At 45.1% G+C, this 19950-nt stretch overlaps 1 protein-coding gene across 1 annotated transcript in view; it reads left to right on the top strand.

The window, feature by feature from the left end:
* Nucleotides 1-19950, top strand: part of LOC140745602 (dystrophin, isoforms A/C/F/G/H) — a 630858-nt gene that overhangs the window by 37002 nt on the left and 573906 nt on the right. Inside the window, exons 22-34 of the mRNA XM_073077541.1 lie at nt 1294-1419; nt 3566-3694; nt 4232-4486; nt 6924-7553; nt 8284-9351; nt 10445-10657; nt 11193-11435; nt 11750-12238; nt 12429-12563; nt 12757-12935; nt 13452-13602; nt 14186-14325; nt 14723-14855. Coding sequence (XP_072933642.1) covers nt 1294-1419; nt 3566-3694; nt 4232-4486; nt 6924-7553; nt 8284-9351; nt 10445-10657; nt 11193-11435; nt 11750-12238; nt 12429-12563; nt 12757-12935; nt 13452-13602; nt 14186-14325; nt 14723-14855 — 3891 coding nt within the window. The remainder of the gene's footprint in view (nt 1-1293; nt 1420-3565; nt 3695-4231; nt 4487-6923; nt 7554-8283; nt 9352-10444; nt 10658-11192; nt 11436-11749; nt 12239-12428; nt 12564-12756; nt 12936-13451; nt 13603-14185; nt 14326-14722; nt 14856-19950) is intronic.

Consider the following 19950-nt stretch of genomic DNA (forward strand, 5'->3'; position numbering starts at 1 on the left):
CATCATAGCGACCTTTCAATTTGTGTTTTTGTGTGTGTGGTGTGGATTCAATTAGCAATTACTGCAATGAGTTTATCATTGCTAATTAAGTCAATTACTGTAGATAAAAACAAAATTAACATGTCGACATTCAAGATATGACTCTACTGCACTACTATAGTATGATTTAATTTTAATATTAACAGCACAGTATATACTTATAATATACGAGCTTTTGCCCGCGGCTTCGCTCGCGTTACGAAGTAATATTTTCATCCCCTATTTTATCCCCTTGGGGTTAAAATTGATCAAAATACTGTCTTAGCGGATGTCTACGTCATAACATCTACCCTCATGCCAAATTTCAGCCCAATCCGTCCTGTGGTTTGGGCTGTGCGCTGATAGATCACTATGTCAGTCAGTCACCTTTGAATTAGACAGGGTGAATTTTTCAAACGGGCCTTCAGGGCCAAATCCGAAACTATAAGGATTAGCGAAAAATGCTGAAAGGAGTTACTAGGCCGATTTCGATAGAAACTAATACTGCATAATTAGTTTTTTTAAAATATCTTATTCCTCAGCCGGGAATCGAACGAGTTCATTTTGAAAAAAAATACACCCTCTCTCTCTCTATTATATTATTCCACTATCTGATAGTGTCGCTTATAAGGATTAAATTCTGGGAAGTAATGTTATGTGACAAATTAAAGGAAAAGGAAAATTTTAAAGAAAATACATATTTTTCCATACACTGGCATACTGATTCTTAAGGATTATAAATAACAAATGATTTATGTATAATTCTTTAGAAACATACATAAGTAATATAAAGTTCGAATTTGAAAAATTCACCCTGTATATATTTAGATAGATATCGTGTACATGTTTTTTTGATATGGTTTAGGTAGTGTGGATTTATAGTCGGATTCATAATTAGGTGTCCAAAATATAAATAAAGGTTGACCTATCATGAAAATGTGTTTCAAATGGTAGTTTCTTATTTTTGACAATATTAAATTAATATAATGATAATAAAATAATAATCTAAATAAATTGAGATCATGAGGAGCGAAAATTGCTCCCCCAGGGTAGAGCCCGATCGGGACATCGCGCTTGGAGGACTCCGGTTGTGTTCCGTCGGAGATTCCGGAGTTTTCCAACAAGCGTTGAGGGTCATCGGGGGGGTTTTTAATGCGGTAAAAATCCCACATAATCCGATGTCGCTCCCACGTCGTCGGGTACCTTTTGAGAGTTTCCCCTTCGTAAACAAAAAAAAAGGTACGATGATTACAACGGATGGATCTCGTTTCCTAGGGCCGCGAGCGTCTGCGCTCGCTGGAGGCGGCGGCGCGCGAGGCGGCGCGCTCGGAGCGCTCGCTGGACGCGCTGCAGCGCTGGCTGCGCGCGCGCCGCGAGCCGCCCGCGCCGCACCGGAAACACGTGCGTCACGCTCACACCACACTCACTCATACTCTCCTTCATTCATGAGTCATTCGATACTTCACCGGCACCGATAATTACTAGCTCATAGTCTGAATATAGAAATGAATTGCGTTGCCATAGCAAATTGTATGACTTCATCTGGTTGCAGCAACTTCGGAGCGGACTAACATTTTGGCGCGAACTATACCAAAGAAAATCTTTTTGTTATATCTTTGGAGGATATAATGGTGCCACTCACCAATTTAGAATATTTTTAGAGATGGTCGTTACTTCAACTTGCTTCAACTGAAGCTGAACCTTTTCATCGGACGGAAGTTAAAGAGAATAGACAATATAGACAAAGGAACATAGATACGATTGCACAGACTATTCACGGCACTATGGTCCAGATTATAAGAAAAACCGCCACAGACTAAATAACCGCGTAACAGATAAATAAATAAAACATAGTTCAGGTCCATTCACATTTGCGCGGAAACACTTTTAGTAATTTCCCTTAAATGGTAAATCTTTAAAAGAAGCTTTAGAAAATTCTACAACACATTATATAGAAGAGGCCTTATACAGTTTCTAAAATGCATTGTTTATATCAGTAAGCATTGGTTAAACTAAAGAACTATTCATTATTATTCTGATGTAATAAAACATTTCTTTCAAAATTTTGATATATAGTACTGGAAAAAATTAAGGGATCAAAAAAAAAAATCCAAATTTTTCGGTAGTTTTCAACAGGCCGTAACTTTGAGAGAAATGGTCGTACAGGAAATTAAAAAAAAGGAAATTGTAGCTCCAAGTGTCTAGTTTTTGGATTAGAACTTCAAAATTTTGTAGCCTCCGCGGTTTCTGAGTAATTGTAGAAAAACCAGCAACAAAAAAAATTTCAAAATTTTTTTAGTTTTTTTTTTGGTCTACGGGCATGGAACAATTGTTTTTAGCTTAACCACCATAAGGATCGGATACTTTGTTCATTTAGCTTTAATTTCTTTTTTTAAACACCCTGATACGTCCACTCCTCGCTGAGATATCGGTCTTCAAATGGAAAAGGGTCTTTTTGTCTTTGATTATCGATATCTCAGCAACCAATGATCGTACAGAAAGTTAAAGATGGCTTTCAAGAACTTGAATAAATTCCCCTTAACGACTGTCCATTGTTTTTTCGAAAAAAATTTTTTTCTTTCTGTCACATGAATTTGAAAATGCAACAAAAAAGGGCTTTTAGTGTTTTTTTGGAAAATCAAGCGCTGGATCGTAAATATTGAGGAAACCACTAATGTTAAGTGTGCCTTTTACAGTTCAATATGTCCACAAAAACCCTACAAAGAATCAAATTAATCCAGCCAGCCGTTTTTTTGTTTCACTTGATCGAATTTTTGAAAAAATTAAAGGATCATGTTTTTTGCTCTGAAAAGCTCATAATTTTTAAAAATGAGAAAAAAAATTGTTTTTCCGAGCTTTTTCCACATTTTTGTTCCAGAAAGTGCTTAAATTTTTAAAAATAAAAGAAAAAAAACTCCGAAAAAACAATGGACATTCGTTAAGGGGAATTTATTCAAGTTCTTTAAAGCCATCTTTAACTTTCTGTACGATCATTGGTTGCTGAGATATCGATAATCAAAGACAAAAAGATCCTTTTCCATTTGAAGACCGATATCTCAGCGAGGAGTGGACGTATCAGGGTGTTTAAAAAAAGAAATTAAAGCTAAATGAACAAAGTATCCGATCCTTATGGTGGTTAAGCTAAAAAAAATTTTTCCATGCCCGTAGACCAAAAAAAAAACTAAAAAAAATTCGAAAATTTTTTTGTTGCTGGTTTTTCTACGATTACTCAGAAACCGCGGAGGCTACAAAATTTTGAAGTTCTAATCCAAAAACTAGACACTTGGAGCTACAATTTCCTTTTTTTTTATTTCATGTTCGACCATTTCTCTCGAAGTTACGGCCTGTTGAAAACTACCGAAAAATTTGGAATATTTTTTTGATCCCTTAATTTTTTCCAGTAGTGTATGATTAATTTTTACAAATCTTTCCATATTAAGATACGTATAGAATTGATTGAATATCCATAATATTGATTTTCAATAATAATGAAACTTTTAAATGTTCAATTATTTAAGTCGCATGAAACAATTGAATAAACAAATAGGAACTGGTGGAGGAGTTCGAGGCGCAGCGCGCGGTGCTGCGCGAGGTGCAGCAGCAGGCGCGCGCGTACGCGGCGGCCGGCAAGAAGGAGGCCGCCGCGCGCCTGCAGGAGCAGCTCGATGTCGTTCAAGTAACTCATCATATTTTGTTTATTCAATAAAGTGGTAAAAACAATGTCAATAATGACTGGATTTATTTATTGTTTAACTTATTTGTGTGAACTAATTTAATTATTTGATTTTTTTATACTACATCTAGCTGTGTGCCGCAATCTTACCCGCGTTAAAAAGTAATTCTAACGCGGGTGAAATCGAATTGTAGTATTATCTACCTGCCAATAAAATTCCCGTCAAGTTCGTTTCCGTCCTTTCAGAGATTAGCCGGAAGAAACAGACACACAGACAGACAAAAATTATAAAAAAAATGTTATTTTGGTGTATGTACTGTATATATATATATATATTCATATACATGTAGTGAAAAGCGGTTATTTCGGTTAAATATTAAAAACAGACATTCCAATTTTATTTACATGTATTGTATGTTTTATTTAAGAATTGAGTATTGATTTATTATCACCACCATTAACCGGATATCTGGATATCCTGATATCGGTACATACTGGTATAACAATATGAAATGAATTTATTTGAACATTTTGTGTCAGAGCAAGCTGGACGAGGCGGAGGAGGAGCTGCTGGGCGAGCGCGAGGAGCCCCCGGAGGCGGGCTCGGCGGGGGGCTCGGCGGGGGGCGAGGCGGCGGGCGAGGCGGGCGGCGCGGGCGAGGCGGGGGAGGGCGTGGAGGCGCGGCTGCGGCGCGCGCGCGCGGCGCTGGGCGAGGTGGCGCGCGCGGCGGCCGCGGCGCCCGCGCTGGCCGGCGCCGAGCCCGACGCCGTGCGCGCGCAGCTGCGCCGCTGCCTCGTGAGTGCACGCGCCACGCTCTGCACACCCTACACTGTACTCTGATTCACGGTTAGGTGTCCAACGTGTACACGAAGGTGTTGACCTATCGAGTAAATACGTTTCGAGTGGTAGTTTCTTATTTCTGACGATATTAAAGTAGTATGACGGTAATAAATTAATAATCTAAATAAATGAAGATTAATTCACATTTTCTAATATTTATATTATCTCAATTTAATTCCAAACACTAATAATAATAAAAACAAAGTTAATGGTAGAAAATTAAAACGTGATAATGGTGACGCAATCGGAATCCAAAACATTTCTTGTACCGTCGTTTTTAAGTTTCGTAGCTAACGTTATTCATTTTCGTGATCGTAATCGAACTCGAATGATTTCTCATTTTCTAACGCAATTGTTAAAATATGTGTAGTTCTTAAAGTTTTTGTTTCTTGGTAATTTGTTCAGGATTACAATACATGTAATCGTATTTTGACAGTGACATTTCTTTGTTTACATTTTGGACACCTAATTATGAATCAAACTATACACACTCACATGCTACCCTCGGTACACTTCGAGGAAACAAAACGCATTACAACATTACACGATCATTTAAATTTTATTTAGAATAAAATATGAACTTCGAATACCTCACGAAAATTAGAAACATTTTATATATTCTTAGAACCTAGAAGTTCAATCCTAGTAACTTAATATTGTTTGACTTACAAGTTTCAATTCACTTTTATTTTATTTGTTCAATAGAATTTGATATATAATTTTCAAAATTAGATCATAAAAATAAATAATCGTAAATATTGAACAGGAGTGTCAGTAACATGTATCAATACTAAAATAATCAATTACTGTAACAATGAAATTAAATCAAATGCAATAAATCAGTATAATATCGATACAATATAAAAAAATAGAAATGATCACATTAAAATACATCATAAACTTATGGTAATATTACAAATGCTGAAGATAACAATACTGAACTTCTAAATCTCTAATTACTTACTAGCTAACCCGGCAAACTTTGTACCGCCTCAAAATCTATTTATCAAATATATTTCATATAAAATATAGCCTATGTTACTTGCAGATAATGTAGCTTACAAATGGTGACAGAATATTTAAATCGGTGCAGCAGTTTTTGAACCTATTCATTACAACCAAACAAACAAACAAAGTTTTCCTCTTTATAATATTAGTGTAGATTTGCACCGACAACCGTTTCACTACACGACCCATCAAATAATAAAGATGAAATATGCGAAAGTGTTAAATTTCAACTCCTCTCTGTTCGCCGGCCGCGCTTCGCTGCTCGCGGAGGGTCCATTTTTAATCAACGAGCCTTTGTTCCCATCGATTGCATTCTGGCGTTACGTTATGTAGGTCAGCATTATGAGGTTGTGGCAATGACCTTTGGTAAACGTTAATAACATAAAAAGCAGTAATTGAATCTTATACGTTTACGTAAACATAACATCATATTTATGTATGAATTTTAAATAAAAATGTAAATATGAAACCTTCATTTAGAAGAAAATCTAGTTAATAGATCCGCGTTATTTCAACCGCTTATGAAATCGTAAAAAACATGTAAAATATTAAATTGAATTTAATCGAGACATAATATAATATTTTGTTACCGTAACGTACCGTAAGTACGGTAATAATTTTAATAATAACTTTAACTTATGTCGTGCATACGAAGCTGATCGTTCCGGTCGTTGATTCATTAATGCGTTTTAACGCAGAACAAACCTAGAGCTGCGTAAATAGTAGAGCCGCTTCGGTTGCGGTTAAGTAGCAAAGTAGCAACGCCAGGATCCGCCGGATCAGCCGGCAGCGCTCGTCAGCGACATTGAAAGGATTCTGCGCGTCGCGTCGCCGCCGGGAACACATCGCACATTATATCTTACTGCCGCCAGTGTAGCATACGCTTTTATAAGGACTTACTCAATCATTGTATACTTTATTAAGTGTGCGATTTAATCTCAAACCTTTGAATTAAGAAAGGTTGATCGTCTAGCGTGTGGCATAAATAAATACGGATCTCAAATCAATTCATGATGCTGAAGGTTACTCAACTATTGTAACGTTTCATTGACAAATCGGGCCGCAACCGTGTATTCACGTAGTAGCCAGCATTGTCTGCGCGGCGCCGGCGCAGTGCGCCGCGGCAACATGAACTGGGACTCGTTTTATCTGGTCGTCGTCTTGACCATCGCGTTATACAGGTGGCTCGTGAGTGTTTTCTCTGATTCAATATCCACATACATTACTCATTTAACACACGTTTAATAGTTGTATTTACTTTATTGAGTGTCAGTTGATGAATCGTTAATGTACTTACATACACTTACTTTGTGGTTTATTATCATATTAACGCAGTCTGCGGCTCAATGTGTAACATGATCCTGATTCTCTGTTTACTTTTCAGAGATTCTACCGAACGCTTAGCGAGATCAAGTCGGAGGTGGAGTCCATAATCAAGACGGGGCGGAAGATGGTGGAAGAGAAGGCGGTCCCGGAGCCGCAGGAGTTCTCCAAGAAGATAGACAGCTTGAAGGAACTCTACAATAAATTAGGAGCGCAGGTTACGGAATCCAAGAGTCGACTCGAAACGGCTCTTTTGACAGCCCGGGAGATCCAAAACGATCTTCAGTCGCTGACTTCCTGGCTTCAAGGGCTGGGTAACGTCGGGAAACAAACTCTCGAACTGGAAATGTCAAGAATGGAAGCCATCAAAGACAAGCTTAACGCTAACTACCTGGAGTTCGCTAAGATCTGTGACCCGGTGTATCTGGAAAGCCTCGGGGAACAGATTGAAGCGATAAACACTCGCTGGGAACACTTGAAGCGCCATGGCCTCGGCAAAAAGGACAATGATATCGAAGTTTTGCAGCGGTACTTGAACGACATCGAGCAGGAACTGGAGAGCCCCGAGACGATGTCTGCGGCCAAGCTGAAGTTGTTGAAGACCGAGGTGCGCAGCAAGGCCAGCGAAGTGGAGGGCTTCGACAACAAGGCGCTGTCCAAGCAGTGGGAGAAGATTCTGGAGAAGATTTCGGTAAGTACATTTAAACCCTCATTTAAGGCAATTTTTTGAGATAACAGTTAGATCATGGTTTTACCCATTCCTGGTTTCATTCGTCACTTGGCGGTATCTCAAAAGATTGTTGTGCATTTTCGCTTTCATTGTCTAGACCACTGTTTATACACAACCAGTGCACGTAGTTGCTTCGTCGTGCGGTGAATGACGTCACATCTTGCATACTGTTACCGAGATGTTCGTACATTGTTGCGTGTGTGGACCCGACTTGTTGTAACCAACTAAACGTACTGACGACCTCTTGCGTGTGTTCCCTACATAATTAAACAACGTGGATGACTTACGGATACGATACACAGAGATGTGTCACGTGACTGGCACGAGCGACGGGTGTCAGCGGTCAGATTTCCTTGGTTGTAAATAATTATAAATATGTGTACATAATTGCGACTCTGGTGTTGGTGTAAATCTTGTGTGGTGTGAAGAGAACGCTTAATGTCTCACAGCATAAAAACCATTTTACATTGGCGACACGTCAAGCTTTCCGGACTCACTTGACGGGAATCATGCTTAATCACATCTTTCATCAAACCTTACAAACCGCCGCTTGGGGATCATTCCGCGAGGACGCCGCGGCCGCCACGCGCGGGACATGCCTAACCTGTACATAACTGTCGCGAGCCTTGTAACAATACTACTACCACTAAATGTCGCGCTAAGCGTCTAAGTACACGGTTTATGTTCGCAGGCCGCCTCAGGCTCAGATACTAATACCGACAGTGCGGTGGTCGTAGAGTACGAAAACGTCACTGACACCATCAAAAGACGATTAGAGAGTCCGGTCAATTCTCCCGATTCTGAGAAGCCTGAGCTTAAAAAATCTAGAATTCCACTGGCACTAAAGAGCCCCGTACCCATTAAAAGGGAAGTTAAGGAGGGCGGCAATAGAAGTAGAGGCTCCTCGCTCGAAAGGAGGAGCAAGAAATCTGATAGTCCCATGTCGGCAGATAGCATCACTAGCATGATGTCGGTCGATTCAATTGAAGGATCGATATCGAACGCAGGGTCCTCCTTGCCTTCCACGCCGGAGACTCCTAGAAAGGACAGCAGCACCTTCAACCTGTTGAAGGATAGCGACCTATTTACGCAGATATCGAAGAATAAAATTGAGCCGAACGCGCCGGTCCCGGAACCACGAGTGTCAAAGTCGGATCCCTGCCACGTGGTCGAAGTCAAGGAGCACGAGATCGTCAAGTCTACCGTGAGTCCCGTCGAGCCGATGGAGATGTACCCGTCGGAGGCTATCGAGACGGTGGTCGAATTCATCCCGCAGACCGTCGAGACCGTGGAAATCATCGACGACACCGAGGGGGAGTCGGTCTGCGAGTCGGACGACGAGAGGCGCGAGAGCCCCCGGCGGTCGGTGGACCTCGGCACGGAGCCGAAGACGTTCGTGATCGAAGTGAAGAAGCTGGAGCAGCGGATGAAGCCGACGCTCGGGATCCTGAAGCGGCGCGGCGGCGCGGGCGACGAGCGGCCGCGCGCGGTCACCATGGCGGTGCCGGACGTGGTCCCCGCGGGCGAGGCGGCGGGCGGCGCGGCGGGCGAGGCGGCGGGCGAGGCGGCGAGCGAGGTGGCGGGCGAGGCGTGCCCGCTGCTGTGGGACCTGGCGGCGCGGCTGCGGCGGGAGCGCGCGGCCGAGTACCTCATCCTGGACGACGTGCCGCGCGAGCAGCCCGCACTGCCCGAGCCCTCCGCCACCGAGACCCTCGCGCACGACGAGGTCATATACTCGGAGGTCGAGGACGCGCCGCAGGTAACTATCGTTCTGATTACAGGTTTCCGTTGGTTACTTACATGAGGATAAGTTGATTGTCGGTCGCGACCGAATACAGACGCTAATAGATGCGGATAGATTTAGGCGCGACACTGAAGTATTTTGCTTTTACATTTGTTACACTGCACTTTGATAATATAGGTCCCAGTTCCATTCTCTTTTAAAAAATGTGCTTAAATTTAATTCAAATAATTTAAATTTTATTGTAATTTTGTTAATTTTCTCTTTACTAATAAAGATGAAATCTTTACGAATAAAGAGCAAATTATTTATTTTGTTTTGAATAATATACTTTTTAGTTAAAATTATTTGATATGACAGCCAATTAAATTTGGAACCAAATTCCATTAATAACAGAATAACTCTTATTCTGTGAACGGAAAAATAAAGTGCCATACTATATTCTATACATTTGACCGTTATTATAATTTATTTAATGCTCACTAATAATAATAAGTTTTGATATAATTAAAAAAAAAAACTCTGGATTCTTAATAAAAATATTCAAAACTTTCATTATAAAGGATTTTTTATTTCAAGTATGTTTCATTATAAGGTTCAAGTATAAGTGTTATATGGTACACGTCGTGAACCCTTTCCTGTCTCACTGCTGCACACGGGTCTCGTCTCGGAATGAGGAGGATTAGGCCAAAGTCCGCCGTGATAGTCAAATGCGTATTGTTAGACTTCACATACCTTTTACATTTTTTTAAATTTAGATCTCTCAGGTATGCAGGTTTCCTCACGATGTTTTCCTTCGCCGTTAAAGCAAATGATAATTAATTTCTTAGAGGTACATCATTTTGAAAATGAGAGGTGCCTAAGTTTTGGACCTTGGAATCCTCGTTTGAACCGCCGAGTTTCAACCACTAGGTCTACTGCTTTTGTAAGGTACACAATACACATATACTTTAGGTACGTACATCTTTATTATTAAATAAAAATATTCATCTGTTAGTTTCTGTCGTCGTATGCCGTACTCGACATTCACACCATATCGCCTTGTCTCGCTGGGCCTTGTTCGTAGGGTATTTGTATATTTCGTATCTATATGTATTTTTTACACTTCCAGGCCCGCATATCCGCGTCGGAGTTCGAGGAGAAGCCGCTGTCGACGTCGACGCCGATCAAGCAGCACGTGCAGGTGGTGGCCATGTCGCCGAAGCCCGCCGCCGACGACGCGCCCAGCCCGCTGTTGCCCGCCAAGTCGCACATCCCCGTCAGCAAGGAGAGGAAGACCATTCTCAACGAAAAGTATCAGAGGACCGATGAAGATTACGTTCAGGTGATACATACAAACTTTCGATACTTTCGAATATAAATATTTTTTTGATCATAGTGTTATATAGACTATCCCTGTAGTTCCGGGACAAGAATGGGGCTACGGTATCCCCTGCCTGTCGTAAGAGGCCATTAAAAGGGGGCTTCTGGGGTCGTGGGTGGCAAGAGTGGGAGCTTGAACCGCTCGGCCAACGGCCCCGGGAAGGACGGCGGTATGTGTGGTCACATACCGTCGTACGCACCAGGCGGTGCGGTGAGCGATTAGCTCACTTGGGCGGAGCCCGACGGGGCAATGCGATAAGAGGACTCCGGTTGCGTTCCTTTGAAAATCCCGGAGTCCTCTACGCGGCGCTGAGGACGGCCACCGGGGGGGTTTTACTGCGGTAAGAGTCCCACATAACCCTGTGTCGCTCCCATGGCTTCAAAAAAAAGTGTTATAAACAGAAGAATTGTTTTATTACAGTTAACAGTAGCGGTATACGGTGGCCGTATTACATTTTTATTTTATCGATTACTAACCTCGCGGGATATGTTTTCAGAGTCCAGACAAAAGTGTCACGGAGAGTATTATCGAAACGAGCGTGCCGGGCGAGCCGGGCTCGGCGGGCGAGGCGGGCTCGGGCGAGCTGCAGTCGGAGGTGGCGGCGCGCTTCCCGGGCGCGTGCGACGCCGAGCTGCTGCAGTGGGAGGCGGCGGCGCAGCGCATGGCGCGCCGCATGCACGTCATGCTGCTCACCGTGGGCGGCGTGGCCAGCGAGCGCGACCCCGCCAAGCGACTCGAGGTATGGTTGCGCTTCGTCTACGACTTTCGTCGACTTTCTTTTTGTGGCGTGTAACATTAGGATTTTATTTTATTTATTTATTTATTTAGTTATATAAACATCATAATAAACATATCATTTATAACTCAAATACAATAGTAATTATGTACCCTATATACATTATAAGTATAAGTATGTACAGCATTCTTGTAATTAAAAAATGTTATGGCTTATTGTAAGAAAAAAAAAGATAAATATAATACGATGTTAAATAGTATTCGCTAAGATTAAATCGGGGATTCGGAGGATGATGATTTCTATTTATATATTTTTAGATTCTAAAAAATCAACTGGGCGCGGTGGCGCCGGACGCCGCCGCGCTCATCTCGCGCGGCGACAGCCTCGTGTACGCGAAGCACAAGGAGAACCCGCAGCTGGCGGAGTTCCTGCAGACGCGGTTCCAGGACGAGCTGCGCAGCGAGTGGGCCGCCGTGATGGCGGAGATCGAGAGCAAGCGCAACGCGGCCCTGCGCGCCGAGGACGACATCAAGGAGCTGACGGCGCTGATCGAGGGCGTGCAGCGGTTCGCGGCGGAGGCGGAGGCGCGGCTGCGCGCGGAGGGCGCGGCGGGCGCGGCGGCGCTGCGGCGCGCGGCGGCCGAGCGCGCGGCGCACTGGGGGCGCGCGCAGGCGCTGGTCCGCGCGCTGCGCGCCGCGCGCGTGGCCTTCCCCGAGCGCGCCGCCGCCGCCGCGCAGGCCACGCTGGCGCGCCTGCAGGACGCCATCGACGCCGCGCTGCCCAGGGGCGCCGACCGCGCTGCCGAGGTACGTTATTAATATAAATTAAACATGTACACAATAAAATCGTACTTATTGTGTACATGTTTAATTTAAATTTCTTGTATTTTGCAAGTTGAAAAAAATGGGACGAGAAATAAACAAAATATACCATCATTTCATTTATTTTATTCTTCATTCTATTTTTTATTCCCCATCGTTCATATTTCATCATCAGGAGCAGTGTGGCGAGTGGGTGACACGGGTGAACCGCGCCCGCGAGTCTGTGGCGGCGACGTTAGCATCGTTACGGTCGCCGCCGCTCGACGGCCGTGACTACGACGAATTTCCGATGCAGGAGGATGCATTAGCCGTTAGTATATTATAACAAACGATTATTATTCCAAATAGAAGAAAATGTTTCCTTGGTGGCACATGGTGGCACTGCACAAATAAAAAATATTTTGTTTTTATTTGTTATTGTGATTGTTTAATGTAATTGGAGGTGGTAAATGTAATTTATAAGAGTATTAATGATGTAATAAACTTTATGTTTACGTTGTTAGCGCGTGAAAGCGGCGATGGTGGAGGTGCAGTCGCAGGTGGAGGCGGCGCTGGACGAGGGCGGCGGCGCGGGCAGCGGGGCGGGGAGCGGGGCGGGGGCGGAGCAGCTGCGGCGCGTGCGCGACAAGCTGGCGGCCGAGTGGCGCGCGCTGCAGCAGGCATACCGCGAGCGACACGACAGGTACCGTGGCATATCTTGATTATTCAGGACCGGAACATAACATGATATACCAACGTTAATGCTATTATTATATTTAATGAGTGGAATCAAAAAGTTATTAATATAATTTAAATAATAAAGAAGTATAAAAGATTGAAATTACAAAAATACTATTACTTCGTTTGTTGTATATTGGCTACAACTCTATAAAGTGAATATTATGATTACTTGTTATTTATAATATAAAAAATGTAATGAATAGTTCGGAAGACATGGTATAGTCCGTTCTGAAGTAGTTGCGCTCAGACGTAGTCGGAGAGTCAATGAATGAATGAGAACACAATTACAAGCATATCCGCCCGCATCGCCGAGAGCGAGAGCGGTCAGCGGACGGGTGCCGGGGCTGTGTTATTCCCGCTAATATCTACAACTTGCTGTTGCGACGCGATTCATTTCTATATTTAGAGCGGATTAGTTTGGCGCGGATTCTACAAATATGTGCAAGATGCAGCGTTATGAGCGTTGTGGTGTGTGCAGATGGAGCGCGTGTGCGGCGTCGTGGGCGGCGCTGTACGGCGCGCTGGAGGCGGCGGGCGCGCGGCTGGACGCGGCGGAGCGCGCGCTGGCCGCCGCGGCCGCGCTGCCGCCGCCGCAGCGCGCGCGCGCCCTCAGCGACCTCGACGCGCAGGTACGGGGGGCGGGGCGCGGCGGCCGGGGCGGCGGCCGCGCGGATGGACGCGGCGAATAATTGTTTTTAATAACTAATAATAGTTTTAGGTTTATATAAACTTTATTATCTAATGTAAATTATTACGTATTATTGACATTATTGTATATGTTTTACTTTGATAATAAACATATCAATCGTACAATGCGTAAAAAAAAAAAGATTTAATAAATAGCTTTAAAGTCGTCGCTCTCTGTATTTCACTGGATTACAACGTAAATAATGTGTCCAATATGAACACCGATTTATGAATTATGAGTTAAACAAACATTCATATTTATATCGATTTTGTAGTAATTATATAGACTTTGTAGACTTTGTAGACAATTCAATGTTTTTAAATGTATAGGTTTATATACTTTGTCTCGTAAAAAATACAAATAAATAACAATGGAATAAATAGAAATAATGTATCAAGGAAAATAACTATATTACGTTACAATGTGTTTTCGTAAATTAAGTAATGTGCCTATTTCCGACATATGTTTATTATGATATAAGTAGCGTGCAAGATATTAGTTGACCGTGTGCCGTGTGCGTGCAGCTGCGGCAGCGCGGGCGCGAGGCGGCGGCGGCGCGGGCTGCGGGCGGCGCGGTGCTGCGCGCGTGCGGGGGCGGCCTGGCGCGCGCCGTGCGGGCGCAGCTCGACGCGCTCGCCGACCGCCTGCGCGCGCTGCACGACGGGTACGCACCTCACACGTTACACTGACACCGTGCATTCCCTCCTCCCTATACAGATGTAGATAAATCGAGTAACGTGTAGATAGTGCATTACTATTGATACAAACTCATAATCGAATGGTCATAAAATATCAGTCCGACGTGGAAACTATATTGTGGTCGTCCAGTACTTTTTTACGACCACATCCCTCGTTAACTCTTCCTTCGTATACGTTTAAAAGTAAATTACATATTAATGTATTTTAATTTTAACTACAAATTTATCGTACATTTACCATGCAGATACGATTGAAATAATATAGTGATACATTCCAAATTGAACCATGAAAAGTTTTACTACCTTTGAAATAAAACTTTTCATGGTCATTATTAAATATTTTAATATAACGTACCATTGCAGCGTGGCGCAGAGCTCGCAGCAGGACAGCGCGGAGGGCGCGGCGGCGCTGCAGCGCGTCCGCGAGCTGCTGCTGACGACGAGCGCCAACCCGTCCGACCGCACCAGCCTCGCCATCCGCCTCAGCCTCGTCAAGGTAACGCACATCGCGAGCCGCCGCTGACGACGAGCGCCAACCCGTCCGACCGCACCAGCCTCGCCATCCGCCTCAGCCTCGTCAAGGTAACGCACATCGCGAGCCGCCGCTGACGACGAGCGCCAACCCGTCCGACCGCACCAGCCTCGCCATCCGCCTCAGCCTCGTCAAGGTAACGCACATCGCGAGCCGCCGCTGACGACGAGCGCCAACCCGTCCGACCGCACCAGCCTCGCCATCCGCCTCAGCCTCGTCAAGGTAACGCACATCGCGAGCCGCCGCTGACGACGAGCGCCAACCCGTCCGACCGCACCAGCCTCGCCATCCGCCTCAGCCTCGTCAAGGTAACGCACATCGCGAGCCGCCGCTGACGACGAGCGCCAACCCGTCCGACCGCACCAGCCTCGCCATCCGCCTCAGCCTCGTCAAGGTAACGCACATCGCGAGCCGCCGCTGACGACGAGCGCCAACCCGTCCGACCGCACCAGCCTCGCCATCCGCCTCAGCCTCGTCAAGGTAACGCACATCGCGAGCCGCCGCTGACGACGAGCGCCAACCCGTCCGACCGCACCAGCCTCGCCATCCGCCTCAGCCTCGTCAAGGTAACGCACATCGCGAGCCGCCGCTGACGACGAGCGCCAACCCGTCCGACCGCACCAGCCTCGCCATCCGCCTCAGCCTCGTCAAGGTAACGCACATCGCGAGCCGCCGCTGACGACGAGCGCCAACCCGTCCGACCGCACCAGCCTCGCCATCCGCCTCAGCCTCGTCAAGGTAACGCACATCGCGAGCCGCCGCTGACGACGAGCGCCAACCCGTCCGACCGCACCAGCCTCGCCATCCGCCTCAGCCTCGTCAAGGTAACGCACATCGCGAGCCGCCGCTGACGACGAGCGCCAACCCGTCCGACCGCACCAGCCTCGCCATCCGCCTCAGCCTCGTCAAGGTAACGCACATCGCGAGCCGCCGCTGACGACGAGCGCCAACCCGTCCGACCGCACCAGCCTCGCCATCCGCCTCAGCCTCGTCAAGGTAACGCACATCGCGAGCCGCCGCTGACGACGAGCGCCAACCCGTCCGACCGCACCAGCCTCGCCATCCGCCTCAGCCTCGTCAAGGTAACGCACATCGCGAGCCGCCGCTGACGACGAGCGCCAACCCGTCCGACCGCACCAGCCTCGCCATCCGCCTCAGCCTCGTCAAGGTAACGCACATCGCGAGCCGCCGCTGACGACGAGCGCCAACCCGTCCGACCGCACCAGCCTCGCCATCCGCCTCAGCCTCGTCAAGGTAACGCACATCGCGAGCCGCCGCTGACGACGAGCGCCAACCCGTCCGACCGCACCAGCCTCGCCATCCGCCTCAGCCTCGTCAAGGTAACGCACATCGCGAGCCGCCGCTGACGACGAGCGCCAACCCGTCCGACCGCACCAGCCTCGCCATCCGCCTCAGCCTCGTCAAGGTAACGCACATCGCGAGCCGCCGCTGACGACGAGCGCCAACCCGTCCGACCGCACCAGCCTCGCCATCCGCCTCAGCCTCGTCAAGGTAACGCACATCGCGAGCCGCCGCTGACGACGAGCGCCAACCCGTCCGACCGCACCAGCCTCGCCATCCGCCTCAGCCTCGTCAAGGTAACGCACATCGCGAGCCGCCGCTGACGACGAGCGCCAACCCGTCCGACCGCACCAGCCTCGCCATCCGCCTCAGCCTCGTCAAGGTAACGCACATCGCGAGCCGCCGCTGACGACGAGCGCCAACCCGTCCGACCGCACCAGCCTCGCCATCCGCCTCAGCCTCGTCAAGGTAACGCACATCGCGAGCCGCCGCTGACGACGAGCGCCAACCCGTCCGACCGCACCAGCCTCGCCATCCGCCTCAGCCTCGTCAAGGTAACGCACATCGCGAGCCGCCGCTGACGACGAGCGCCAACCCGTCCGACCGCACCAGCCTCGCCATCCGCCTCAGCCTCGTCAAGGTAACGCACATCGCGAGCCGCCGCTGACGACGAGCGCCAACCCGTCCGACCGCACCAGCCTCGCCATCCGCCTCAGCCTCGTCAAGGTAACGCACATCGGGAGCACGCGCACTGCGACTAGAATGCACAGGAACTTAACGGGCACCCACTCCTAGGGAACTCTTGGGCTACGATCCCCTAGGGGGATCAAGGGGATTGCGTCAACCCGCTCGGGGTAACCCGAATATTCGCCTACCCTACCACTACCTAAACCCCCGTACAATTTATTCTGAACTTCCGCCAAACTGCGGAACATAGCACCGGGGGCGGTCGACCCCTTGAGAATTGCCCGGGTGAAGAGGGACACCTCGAGGCCCGTACACGCCACTCCTGGAGGTCCACAGGCCACAGTGTAGGACGCCCACTTTCGTTCACAGGAACTTAGCCTTGTACTTGCCGCGCTCGAATTAAACAAATGCAGCGTATTATAAGATTAACGTTAGTACTTCGAATACTGGCCGTCTGCCAATCTCGTATTGACGGCTTCTGCAGGGGATATAGAACCTGATCCCTCGATATATAATGCATTATCAAATTGTTATAATAATACAACTTGCATGCATGCTTGCAACTCACAAAACATTATACAGTCTACTGCTAGACACTATCATATATTTTCAAATGTTGTCTAAACAACACATTTCAGCTTCCATAACAATACAATTTTAATTTTATTTCAGATATAATAGAATTTATTTTTCAATGCTAGACAAAACCTTTGCTAGACAGCAACTTGTATTGAAAACTTAAGTAAAAACTATTATTGAACCTATTACTTTTACTCGTCTACGCTCTAATATAAATATCGTCTGGTAACGTTTTCTGCCGATCGCTACGATTGGTAATTTTATATCGTTCGATATAGAGTTGATATTTGTATGATAGTTGTGAGCAATTTTTGCAAACCTGTAGGATTTAACGGGAATGCTGGAAGACGCAGGCGATAAAGTGTGAACCAGTGTAAATTATTGTTTGCTGATAGGGATCGATGTTTTTCCGTTGTTTGATTCGTGATTTGTTGTTCCAATAAGCAAGAATAAACGTACATAAAACCCTGAACACTGAAGCAGATCGCTTATATTGTAACGGACAATATATTCCTAGTATAGTGTTAAACTTACGAATATTTCAACACTCCAATAACTGGCATTGCAGCAGCTTACTGGAATGTGCTGTATGCATTTCCGAGTTGTAAAAATCCGGCAATGGCAATATAAAAATGTTATAGCCATTTATTCGAAATTATTTAAATTAGGTATAGATTTACTTCGATAACGAATATACCAGAAATATATCGAAATGGAACAGGAGAAACGAGAAAATGGGAAAGAAAGATTTACATTTACGTAGTAAGTAAGATCGGCGGCCGACGCGCTGCTGTCGGAAGACGTAAAGTTACTGTCGCGGAAATTATTTCATGTATTATATTGTCTAGCTCTTCTATAATATTCCTCGTTTAGATAGTTTAAGATGCGGTAAACGTTTTGATTTTTAATGATTATTTTATTGACCAACCTCGCTCCAACTGACACCTATACTTCAGTTATTTAGTAAGAACATTACAACTTTACAGCGTAATATTCGAATAGCAAGCAAATTTAGATACGATGGTTTTGTCTAGTTGATATGACCATGCCCCCTTTACCGCTGCGCTATAACTACAGATCTTGCCAAAACTCAACGCCTAGTCGTAGGTTTAAAATAGCAGGATTATTTATTAAATCATTTCTTGTACATTATATTTCAATAAATTTTATCAACATAATGGAAGAAAAGTGTATTTTAATAAAGTGTTCCAATAAGAATATATGACATCTTTGTGAATTGACGAGACTTCATATTCACAAAGACTCCAACGGAAATGAATCAATATTAACTATAACTATACCATAATAGAGGTCATAACAAGCAGCAAATTACCACGAAACAGGCTTTCCGACAGTTTGACACGAATAACTCTATTATCTTATGAACAGATCTGTGTCGCACACACGCGGGTAAACATTACGCATTTTCGCCCTCCGGGAATGTTCACAATCAGTCTGATTTGCAAATTAACCTGAAAATCTCATTCCCATATAATAACGTTCGATTTGTTTTTAATGTACAGTTCAATAGCATTTGTGGTTCAAATCCGATGGTAATTGTATTGGAAACTGTTTGTATTGTGTGAAATTTAGTCGAACACGTTCATTCGCATAAAATCATTCGATTACACGAATTTCATTTTAATTTGATGATGTATTGAATATATATGGTTTCCAATTTGAATCTGAATTTTACATTTGGTTTCATGGACTATTGACATGTCGGTAATGTTTCAATTACTTTAAATTGATTTAGAAATTAGGTTTGCGCTGTTATTGTTCAGATAGCCATATAGAACGTCCCGAGTGCATTAAATTCTCCTTATACGAAAAAAACAACGTGTAAGCATTCAATTCAAGTATTAAGTGTTTGTTAAGGATATATTATTTCTTCCTAATATAAAAAGTTACATTATCTCGTCCAGGAGTCTCGAGGGATATGATGGAGCAATTGAAAGACTTTTAACATAATTAATAAAAAATGTAGCCACTGTAAATCACACTTTAAAGAGGTTTATGACTTTAACTTCGAAAGGTACTTGTAATTGTCCAATTAAAATTAATGAGATACATTAATTAAGTAAGGTTACTATTTCTATTCTAATGGTAAACTCTAGTCTGTTTTGATTTAGTAAAGCCTAAAACGTTAATTTGCATGCTGCCGCAGTGTACGGTGGCAGGTTCACTTATTGTATTCTCAATGTCAGTAAAGAGAACTCACATTTGCATGTCTATTGCGTGTAGATTAACTGATCCAGTTGTCAGACAATGCCTCGCAACGGGAAATCTTTATGTAAATCTTTTGTTTAGTCATCGTCCTGTTGTGCCAAAGGTGAATTAATTCCGAGGCCCCTTAACTCATGGGCTAAGCGAAACTTATGATAACATCAGTCTTCGCTGTGTAGGGTAGAGTGAGACACCTCCATATGTGTAAGAGAGATAGAGCAGGTGTTGAAAAGCTCAAATCATCGCAGCTGTCATCGGCGCTGTA

This window comes from Epargyreus clarus, unplaced genomic scaffold (genome assembly GCF_041222505.1).
Source record: "Epargyreus clarus isolate Ecla_fem2 unplaced genomic scaffold, WU_Ecla_fem_2.2 ptg000010l, whole genome shotgun sequence".
Taxonomy (NCBI): Eukaryota; Metazoa; Arthropoda; class Insecta; order Lepidoptera; family Hesperiidae; genus Epargyreus; species Epargyreus clarus.